At 39.5% G+C, this 11,758-nt stretch overlaps 1 protein-coding gene across 1 annotated transcript; it reads left to right on the top strand.

Moving 5' to 3' along the window:
• Positions 1-8,881: 8,881 nt before the first annotated feature.
• Positions 8,882-10,575, top strand: LOC122304756. The gene is made up of 3 exons (XM_043117020.1): positions 8,882-8,926; positions 9,155-9,698; positions 10,106-10,575. The coding sequence occupies exons 1-3, from the start codon at positions 8,882-8,884 to the stop codon at positions 10,573-10,575; spliced, it is 1,059 nt and encodes a 352-aa protein (XP_042972954.1).
• The last annotated feature ends 1,183 nt before the right edge of the window (positions 10,576-11,758 follow it).

The raw sequence follows: 11,758 nt of genomic DNA, 5'->3' as shown, positions 1-11,758 counted from the left end.
CGAACTCGTTGAACTCATTAATCAGTATTTCCCGCTCACCCAGAACTGTTCGCACCCCTTGCCGAGCAGTGTCTGGACTAGCTCCTTCCCTCCCCTGTTTCCTAGTTGTCATATAGTGAGCCATATCCTAAAAAAAATAAAAAATTTCAAAAAATTATTAGAATTATAGATATATGCATATCATGGTAAGTTTGGATGGTGAGATGGGACAAAAATTCTCATCTCATCATTATAACTTTTTCAAATTTCACATCAAATATAATAAACAATTCAACTTTTTCAAATCTCAAAACAATAATAATATTAAAAAATTATATTTTAATACTTTCATCTAAAAAAAAAATTCACATCTCACCATCCAAACCTATATACAAGAAACTGTTACGGACATACATTCGAACAACAAGTAGGCTACGTACGAACGATGATATTTTAAAAATTAGAAACAATTTACGTTCGTAACAATACATTTAGATTGATTGTATGGAACGTTCGAATGAAACCAGGTTAACCTTCGAGCGTTTATTCAAATTTTGGAAGACAAAGCGTTCACATTTGAACGTTTTATCCCACGTACTATTCAAACGTGTGTGGATTACATTCAAACGTTAAATATGCACATTCAAACATTAAATTCTAATGTTCAAACATTTTTAACTGTCACAAAATTTCAAACGTCAAACATTTGACTGTTACAATCAAACATTGAATGTTCTAACGTTACGACACGAGAATGGTCATTCCCAAAATCTCATTCTATATATTTCTTGTGACGCCCTCAAATCCCACGTAACGATACGAGGAAATCGAGACGTCGGGATGATGACAACACGGGTCACCACCCTACCGCCAAGTGCCAAGTGTGTGTACATGCAATAAGTGTGCAAATAAAAACACGCAGCAGATAACAAAAGTCTTATAACTAAGTACCAGAATATTTCTATGTTTAATATAAACCCGTTCAAAACATACATAATAAATATTACAAGCCACAAATACTATTTCAACACCAAACTACAAGGCATGACACTCCAAATCAATACTTCGGCGGAGTCGCCTCCTCGGGCTCAGCCTCCTCCTCCTCCTCCTCCTCGATCTCTGCATCAAAATCTACGGCACCAAAATGGTGCCACAGGTAAGTAAGATCCAAACGCCACAAGATAAAAACATATTAAACTCAACAATATGCATGAAAGAATGCAAATGCACATATCCCATAAAACCACATTTTTCCACGCATGCCAAAATCTCATATTGGCCCAAAAACAAATCCTTTATCATGTCCTTGCCATTATCCCAGATAATGGCCCAAAACAAGAAACTACAATTTTCCCATAAAATGGATCACATAGCCTCAAACATAACCTCGCCATTTTCCCAGAAAATGGCCCGTATCCAAAATCCAAAACCCGATCCAATTATTGCTTGCACCATGATCTCCCCTAGGGATCATCCGCACACTCTAGCTCATGTGCCACACCGTAACGACTACGCGTGTGACACCTAAACGAGTGATGCCCAGTTCTCGCACCCAACGCGTACCTGGACCAGGCCATCCTCTAGTCCCCGCCAGCCTAGGAACCACGGGGTCGACACGACAGCGTTACCGTATCGTGCAATCCGGTCGTTGCCCAGCGACAACTTAGGGGATGTCACTCAGTATTATCCACTCCCGAGTGACCAGAGGAGCTCCACCGAGATAATACTCCATCCCGGCTTGGGGTCGTGATACACACGCACCCGAAAGTCCATTTACACAAAAAACACCAGTTTTTCTCAATTTAATAAAAGCGCATGAATGCGTCATGCAATGCACACCTCAAGATACAAATCATCCAATCAATCACAATATCAACAAAACCAAGCAACTCCGTCCTCAATCCTTCCGACCCCCCGACTCCTCAGACTCAGTCCGGAATTAACCAACCAGCCAAATAATTTATTGTAAGAGTAAAAATATATTTAAATCTAAAATAGAGTTTGGAAAATACTTACATCGCTATAAGGTATTTTTCGAAGGATCACGACGTTGCAAATGGCGGAGAAAAAGCAACATAACAGTGTATTTTACACTATGGTCGTGGGTTGTAAAATACTCATTTTTGAACGGGGACAAACCAAGACTTGAAATTGATAGGGAATGGCCTAGAGGGGTTTATGAAGCTATTGGAAGTGAGAGTTGGTCGTGGGTGGCGACGCACGGTGGAGATCGGCCAACTTTGAGGAAAAGAGGCCGTGGGAGAGTGAGGGAGAGTGAAAGCTATACACAACTCCGTTGGCCATGAAATTTCTTGGGGAAGGTCATGGTGATGAAAGGAACAAGATGGTGGTGGTGAAACACCATAGGTGGCCGTGTACGGCGGCGTACGGTGGTGCAACCGAAACTCTAGCCATGGAGACCCATCAGAGAAAAAGAGAGAGTTAGGGGAAAAGAAAGACATGGGGAGAAAGCCCTTGATGTGGTGAATCCATTGGTGGTGCTCGGTGGCTGATTTGGCCGTGTATGGTGGCTCAAAGAGGAGAAAAAGGCTTGAAGACCCATTTGTTTGGAGGAGAAAAGAGAGAGATTGGGTGGCCGGTGTAGCACACCATCGGTGCAGTAGAGCTCGTCGGTGTGGGAGGGACATGCCAGAGGTGGAGGTGGGTCACGGCGGTTGGAGGTGGCATCGGTTGGGAGCTTGGACCGAACGGAGAGAGGGAGAGAAGACGTGTTGCGTGCGCGGGAAGGAGAGGAAAAAGAAGAAGAAAAAAAAAAGAAGAAAAGAAGGAAAAGTGAAAGAAAAAAGGAAGAAAGAAAAAGAAAAAGAGAAAAGAAAAGATAGAGGAAAGAAATGAGGTCCAATCCTCACCTCCGGAGTCCAAACTGATCCGACGAAAACAAATATAAAAACTATAAAACGAATAAAATAAATTAAACACCACATCAAACTAAAATATAATAAATAACTAATAAAAACAACAACATAATTTTAAATCCAAAAACAAACTAAAATAAATAACACAGCAATTTAAAATCACAACGATAATTAATATTAAGAAGCTGCACAAAACAAATATTACATGTAAATAAATCCAATTAAAATACAATAATTTAAAATAAAAGAACTAATATTTTAATTAAATTAAAATACTCCTTCAGTGAAAATACACATAGAAACGGGATGTCACATCCTCCCCCCCTTAAAAGGAAATTTCGTCCTCGAAATTTGTGAGGTCAAACATCAGCGACAAAAAGATACAAGATAAAACTCCAAACATATTTGAGAGATACATATCATCAACAACTCTCAACAAATTCCAATAGTTATTATCTTCACACCATAAATTGTTAATATCAACGACGTCTCTGCTTTACCTTCCGAACTTTCATCCTATTCTAACTTTGGTACCCTAATAGCCACTTCCAAAGTTAACCATCAATAAACAAAATTTGCATGACCATATGATTAATCTCCCATTAAAACTTCGAATCACTATTAATTCCTCAAAATCAATACAAAATTTGAATATCTAAGTATCTCCAAAAATCATGCTTTCGCGCGCACTCTAATAACTTGCCAAAATACATAAAGGTTATATCCTCATAAATTAACATCATCAATTACAAGCTCAATCCACACCTAATCACAAGAAAACCTTTATCACATTTCTATAGAAAATAATATACCTCCAAAAACCACAAATCTCCACTCATTCCTCAGTTGGCCATCGCTGCCCTAATCAAAAATCAACATTCCGCAAAAATACATCCATTGATTGATGACAGAAATCAATACTAATCAACCTCCAGGCTCCAAATTGAAAACACTAACATCATCACAAAATACACCTATCTCTTCTAAAGATAAGGAGCATATCCAAAAGGCCCAAGTCTTTCCTGGCCAACCAACGAGAGTGCCTATAACTTCTATCTGATATCCCACACTTCAAGTTCATTAACTATATTTTGAATAACATCTAATCTTGCAATAACTAACTCACTATAAACTACCATTGACTTCATCTAGACATAATCGAAACGCTCTTGGTAACTCACCCACCTACTTGTACTCTCAAAAACTCTAGTTTTAGCACAACTAATTCCTTCAATAGCACTTCACAAATAAATCTCAAGACAGGCCATACTGTTTAAATCTTCAATCCATCAAAAACTATTAAACAACACTCATGGATCCTAATGCTTTATTACTTCATACATATGATTATGCTACCCACCGTTGATGCATAAGTTTCAACTTCCAAGATTTTTTTTTTTTTCATACACCACACATGGTGACCTAACAATCTCGTTTCAAGTTAATTAACAATATCCCTAATTCTCCCAACTGGATACTTGATCTCCAAAGAAAAGTATAGCCTCACAAAGTTAAATTCCTATGACTTTAAGTCGCAATTAATTCTCAAGATAAACACAACCGTTGTTTCAAACCATCATCCCAATGGGTAACCCGCTTCGACTGCACATTCCGTTCAACTTACCAAACAACTCAAAGCCAAAATCTCTTGAATTTAATATTATCACACAGATTCCTCTTCAACTCCTACCAAGCCAAAAATAGATGAGACTAGGACCAACACTCCCTGAAATCCATACACACTTACCATTACTACTCATCGATCTCATGCACTCTTAGCCAACACCAAAATCATTCAAATGTACAAGTGATCCATTACCACATTTCCATCATCTGGACTTATATCCTCAACTCAACAAAAATCATTCCTGAATCTACTCAACTTATATTCTTAAATCAGCAACTAGTCGTTGCTTAAAGTTTGGTACCGAGAATGACCTTAAACCTGCTAAGAATCCATTCCCAAAAGTCTATGGATCATATAGCCTCAAATTCAATTGTATTCAATACCAACACAAAATCTACTATTTCCAACACCCTGATGGACCTATATCTTTCGAATTGATAAAATCATTTCCTAAAATCTGCTACTACAACCTCGAGTTAACAATAATTATTTTCTAAACTAACTCGATATCTTCAATCCCCAAAGAAATACACGAACTAGATCATTACCTCCAATCCTCAAAGAAATCTACTCTAGAAAAATTTTCATATCAATAACTCAAATCTAATCAACCCCCTTTTAATGGTTACAAACTAATCACTCACTAGAGTAGATCAAGCTACAGCACTAAGTCTGTAAAACTAAGAACTCAATTCTTATTATAAATCAGTCCTTCAACTCTGCAATTCTAAAACCTTAAATCAAATAAGAATCACCTTTCAGAACTTCTAAGATTAATGAACTTACATCCCATAATAGAAAAATCGACTCCCAAATCTTTCAAATTCTAAAACATTAATAGATAATAAATCATTTTCTGAAATTCTCAAGATTGATGGCTTTAATCCAAAACATTCACCTTAAAAGCTCGTAAAATCTAAAGCCCCAATTGCCACCAAATTACTCATCCAAATCAACGAAATCTAAAACTTGAAATTTAATTATTTCCCCCAAAGCTTGTCGAACCTAACACCTTAATTACCATAAACTTATTTTCCTAAAATCTATAAGGCCCCAAACCTTAAATAAAATTCCCTTAAACATATCCTTAAAGTTCGCTGAACCTACACTGTCCTATCCTATAGCCTCGTTACATAAATTCTACAAAACCTTGACCTCAATCATCTTAAGCGACTTAAAGCTAATTCCTCTCCTCATTGCTACGTGAGTTCCCACCTTACGAAGATTGCCTAAACCATGACATTCCCTTCAGACCTCAACATCATACAAGCAAACCACATCGCTAAAAATTCAAGCCTACTACACTAAATGTTCATGCCTAATAATAGTTTCCTCGATTATACCGCCTTCCTGCCATAACGTAACCCTTAACCCCAATTTCAACTCCAAACAAAACAAGTCAAAATAAATAAAACAAATAAAACAACACACTTCCAATTCCAATAAGATCAAACCAAACCAAACCAAAACAAATGGAATTAAATCAAATAAAATCGAATCAAGTTAAATAAAAACAATTCAAATTAAATAAACAAGATAATATCAACTCAAGCTTTTAAAACTTTCTGGTACTCCACCAATGGGACATGTGGTTTTACCCAGAGCCGAACCACTCTGATACCACCTGTGACGCCCCCAAATCCCATGTACGGACACGGGGAAATCGAAACGTCGGGATGATGACAACACGGGTCACCACCCTACCGCCAAGTGCCAAGTGTGTGTACATGCAACAAGTCTGCAAATAAAAACATGCAGCGAATAACAAAAGTCTTATAACTAAGTACCAGAATTTTTCTATGTTTAATACAAACCCGTTCAAAATATACATAATAAAATATTACAAGCCACAAACATTATTTCAACACCAAACTACAAGGCATGACACTCCAAATCAATACTCCGACGGAGCCGCCTCCTCGGGCTCAGCCTCCTCCTCCTCCTCGATCTCTGCATCAAAATCTACAGTACCAAAATGGTGCCGCAGGTAAGTAAGATCCAAATACCACAAGATAAAAACATATTAAACTCAACAATATGCATGAAAGAATGCAAATGCACATATCCCATAAAATCACATTTTTCCACGCACGCCAAAATCCCATTTTGGCCCAAAAACAAATCCTTTATCACATGTCCTTGCCACTATCCTAGATAATGGCAAAAACAAGAAACCACCATTTTCCCAGAAAATGGATCACATAGCCTCAAACATAACCTCGTCATTTTCCTAGAAAATGGCCCGTATCCAAAATCCAAAACCCGTTCCAATTATCGCATGCATCATGATCTCCCCTAGGGATCATCCACACACTCTGGCTCCTGTGCCACACTGCAGGTAACGACTATGCGTGTGACACCTAAACGAGTGATGCCCAGTTCTCGCGCCCAGCACGTACCTGGACCAGGCCATCCTCTAGTCCCCGCCAGCCTAGGAACCACGGGGTCGACGCGACAGCGTTACTGTATCGTGTGATCTGGTTGTCGCCCAGCGACAACCCAGTGGATGTCACTCAGTATTATCCACTCCCGAGTGACTAGAGGAGCTCCACCGAGATAATACCCCATCCTGGCTTGGGGTCCTGATACACACGCACCCGAAAATCCATTTACACAAAAAACACCGGTTTTTCTCAATTTAATAAAAGCACATGAATGCGTCATGCAATGCACACCTCAAGATACAAATCATCCAACCAATCACAATATCAACAAAACCAAGAAACTCCGTCCTCAATCTATCCGACCCCCGACTCCTCGGACTCAGTCCGGAATTAACCAACCAGCCAAATAATTTATTGTAAAAGCAAAAGTATATTTAAATCTAAAATAGAGTTTGTAAAATATGTACAGTGCAATAAGGTATTTCTCGAAGGATCACGACGTTGCAAACGGCGGAGAAAAAGCAACATAACAGTGTATTTTACACTGTGGCCGTGGGTTGTAAAATACCCATTTTCGAACAAGGACAAACCAAGACTTGAAATTGATAGGGAATGGCCTAGAGGAGTTTATGAAGCTATTGGAAGTGAGAGTTTGCCGTGGGTGGCGGAGCACGGTGGAGATCGGCCAACTTTGGGGAAAAGAGGCCGAGGGAGAGTGAGGGAGAATGAGAGCTATACACAACTCCGTTGGCCATGAAATTTCTTGGGGAAGGTCATGGTGATGAAAGGAACAAGATGGTTGTGGTGAAACACCATGGGTGGCCGTCTACGGCGGCGTACGGTGCTACAACCGAAACTCTAGCTATGGAGACCCATCGGAGAAAAAGAGAGAGTTAGGGGAAAAGAAAGACATGGGGAGGAAGCCCTTGATGTGGTGAATCCATTGGTGGTGCTCGGTGGCTGATTTGGCCATGTATGGTGGCTCAACGAGGAGAAAAAGGCTTGAAGACCCATTTGTTTGGAGGAGAAAAGAGAGAGATTGGGTGGCCAGTGTAGCACACCATCGGTGCAGTAGAGCTCGCCGGTGTGGGAGGGACATGCCGGAGGTGGAGGTGGGTCATGGCGGCTGGAGGTGGCGTCGGCTGGGAGCTTGGACCGAACGGAGAGAGGGAGAGAAGACGTGTTGCGTGCGCAGGAAGGAGAGGAAAAAGAAGAAGAAAGAAAAAATAAGAAAATAAGGAAAAGAGAAAGAAAAAAGGAAAAAGGAAAAAGAAAAAGAGAAAAGAAAAGATGGAGAAAAGAAATGAGGTCCAATCTTCACCTCCGGAGTCCAAAAACTGATCCGACGAAAACAAATATAAAAACTATAAAACGACTAAAATAAATTAAACACCACATCAAACTAAAATATAATAAATAACTAATGAAAAAACAACATAATTTTAAATCCAAAAACAAACTAAAATAAATTACACAGCAATTTAAAATCAAAACGATAATTAATATTAAGAAAGCTCCACAAAACAAATATTACAACTAAATAAATCCAATTAAAATACAATAATTTAAAATAAAAGAACTAATATTTTAATTAAATTAAAATACTCCTTTAGTGAAAATACACGTAAAAAACAGGATGTCACATTTCGAGGCCAAAAGCCATCGTAAAAATGAAATGTACATTTCAAGAAAGGTTTTTACTGTGGCTATTTGGCCATTGGCAACCCGTGGTGGCTGGAAAATTAAGGAGAAAATCCGGCTAGAACAAGTTTCGGATTATGGGTTTTAACACGTTTAAATTTCTTTTTAAAAAAACACATAAACAGTTAATAGAGGGATGCCTACATTTTTTGTGACGGATGTGGTGGCGTTTGAAGTGGCAACGATTGTGTGAGTGGTTTCTATTTCTAGTCCCCGCCATGATGGCCTTATGCTCAGATCATAGGCCTATCCTATTGGATTTCTCTAGAGGAAGGGGGGAGAGGACACATTTTTATTACCATTTTAAGTATGAGATGAACTGGACCAAGGAGGAAGGCTGTAAAGATATAGTTGCAGAAGTATGGCAAAGAGAAAATCACTTTCTAAGGCCAAACAGTAGGTTACAAAGCAAGTTAGAGAGATGTAGCAAAAGGCTTCAGAATTGGAGCAGGGATCTGAGAAGAAACATATTAGCAGCCATAAAATAGAAAACAGAAGAAATCAAACAGTTGCAAGAGGAAGAGAGAGCAGATAATATAAGTGATCTCTAAAGACGGCAAAATGAGGTTGGCTTTTTACTTGACCAGGAAGATGCAAGATGGAAACAAAGGGCTAAAGTCCATTGGTTGACACATGGAGATAGGAATACCAAATTCTATCACACTTGTGTCAATCAAAGGAGAAAGAAGAACTCTATAAAACAGATTGTAGATGGAGAAGGGAGAGTGTTAAGTTCAAAGGAGGAGGTGGTATCGGGGTTCAGGCATCATTTCAACAAGGTCTATCAATCCTCTAACCCTACTAAAAGGTCTATCCAACACTGTCTAAGTGGTGTAGAACACAGGATCTCAAGGGGCAAGAGTGAACTATTGGACAAGGAATTTTCCTCTGAAGAGGAAGTTGTTGCTCTCAAACAAATGTCACCCTTTAAGTCACCTGGGCCAGATGGATTCACTGTTGGCTTCTACCAAGACCATTGGGATATAGTTGGTTCTGATGTGGTCAAAGCAGTCCTAGAATTTTTCAGAACTGGTGAAATGCCTGTAGGATTGAATCACACACTCATAGCCCTAATCCCTAAGATAAACTCCCCCAAATCAGTTAATGGCCAATCAGTCTCTGTAATGTGTGGTATAAACTAATTTCAAAGGTCCTGGCAAATAGGCTGAAATTAGTGCTGCAAGATGTCATATCCTAGAACCAAAGTGCATTCTTACCTGGTAGGTTAATCACAGACAATATCATGGTTGCATATGAGCTCCTTCATACTATGCAAGCTAGGCAAAAGGGAAGAGAAGGCAGCATGGCCATCAAGCTAGATATGTCTAAAGCATATGATAGAGTGGAATGGGAATTTCTGCAAACAATGCTTACTAAACTAGGTTTTAATGACAAATGGAGGGGGCTAATCATGGCGTGTGTGAAATCTGTTACCTATTCAGTAGTGGTGAATGGGATCCCAGGAGACATCATCTAGGCAACAAGAGGATTAAGGCAAGGGGATCCTCTTTCCCCTTACCTTTTCCTTCTGTGTGCAGAAGGCCTGAGTACCCTTCTGCAACAAGCTGAAGTAAGAGGCCTCATCAAAGGTGTAGCTGTTACAAGGGGAGGAAAAAGAATCAACCACCTCTTGTTTGCTGATGACTGTGTAATGTTTTGCAGGTCAAAGATAGAGGAATGGTCCATCATTGTTCATTTGTTAAAAATTTATGAAGAAGCATCTGGACAGACCCTGAATAGGCAGAAAACATCCATTCTTTTTAGCTCAAACACTAATGCAGCAGTGAGAGAGAGCATTTCCCAACAAGCTGAAGGTGTAATATGTGATAGCTATAACAAATACCTGGGTTTGCCCACCACGGTAGGAAAGTCCAAGCATAACACTTCCAGAGGCCTAAAAGAAAAGATATGGAAAAGGATCAACAGCTGGAAGACCTCCTTTCAATCTTCTGCAGGGAAGGAAATCATGATCAAGAGTGTACTACAAGCATACCAACATATACAATGAGCGTTTTTAAATTGCCAAAAAGGCTCCTCAGAGAAATGGAAACCATGATTGCAAAGTTCTGGTGGAACCACAAAAAGGAAGGCAGGGGTATCCATTGGAAAAGTTGAAACAAACTAGGAGCAGCAAAAGGAAGGGGGGGGACTAGGATTTTGGGATCTCAATTGTTTCAATAGAGCTCTTCTAGCCAAGCAAGGATGGAGAATATTACAGGAACCCTCCTCTTTGATGGCTCAAATATTCAAAGAAAAGTACTTCAAGTCATGCAACCTGGTAGAGGCACAAGTAGGCTATTGTCCTTCTCAAATTTGGAGGAGTTTGATGTCAGTGATGGATTTGATAAAGGCTGGAAGTGTTTGGAGAGTAGGAAATGGAAAGAGCATAAGAATCTGGAAAGACAAATGGGTGCCTATACCTTCTACATTTCAGATTCAGTCTCCTATCAAGGTATTGGACCCTGCTGCAACTGTTGATGAGCTTATTGAAAAAGAAAGCAAGACATGGAAGAAAGAGCTAGTACAAGCCATTTTCAGACAAGAGGAAGTCCAGTGTATTTGCAGCATACCTATCAGCATAAGAGGGATGGATGATAAAGTAATCTGGGGACTATCAGATAAAGGGACATTTTCAGGTAAGAGTGCATACTATACAGACCTAGAGAAAAAGAAACAGACGACAGGAGAGACATCAAGTGGAGATCAAAATGAAAGTTTGTGGGGGAAAATATGGAGACTAACAAACTCAGGTAAGGTAAAACAGTTTATTTGGAAAGTCCTCAATGGAATACTACCAACAAGGAGCAATCTCTTCAAGAGAATGATAGTCGACAACTCTACATGTCCTGTCTGCAACAGAGATGAGGAAACAACATTACATGTGCTATGGGACTGTCCTGCTTCGGTAGATGTGTGGGGAGAGGAATGCAGTCCAGTAAAAAAATGGAGAAGGAATTATGCTGACTTCAGGTCACTATGGTCTGATTTTCAATCCAAGCTTGAAGAAGGAAAGCTTCACATAGTAGCTGAGGTGCTTTATGGCCTATGGAGAAGGAGAAATTAAGTGGTATTCGAAGGAAAGTTCAAAGGCCCTTCTGTAATCTTTCAGCTAGCAATACAGGAAGTAGAAGCAACCAAGTTGGCTCAAGAAAAGCCGAGAGAGAGTCAAGCAAGTCCAACAGCAGCGATGA

Source organism: Carya illinoinensis, chromosome 3 (genome assembly GCF_018687715.1).
Source record: "Carya illinoinensis cultivar Pawnee chromosome 3, C.illinoinensisPawnee_v1, whole genome shotgun sequence".
NCBI classification, from domain to species: domain Eukaryota; kingdom Viridiplantae; phylum Streptophyta; class Magnoliopsida; order Fagales; family Juglandaceae; genus Carya; species Carya illinoinensis.
This window is presented reverse-complemented; position numbering and strand designations above follow the sequence as displayed.

Excerpts from the sequence above, each read along its gene's own strand:
- LOC122304756 (XM_043117020.1), top strand. The coding sequence starts at position 8,882 with ATGAACTGGACCAAGGAGGAAGGCTGTAAAGATATAGTTGCAGAA. Across the intron at positions 8,927-9,154 it reads GTAAAGATATAGTTGCAGAA|GAAGATGCAAGATGGAAACA; the intron begins GTATGGCAAAGA and ends TTACTTGACCAG. Across the intron at positions 9,699-10,105 it reads ATCAGTCTCTGTAATGTGTG|AAGGCCTGAGTACCCTTCTG; the intron begins GTATAAACTAAT and ends TTCTGTGTGCAG.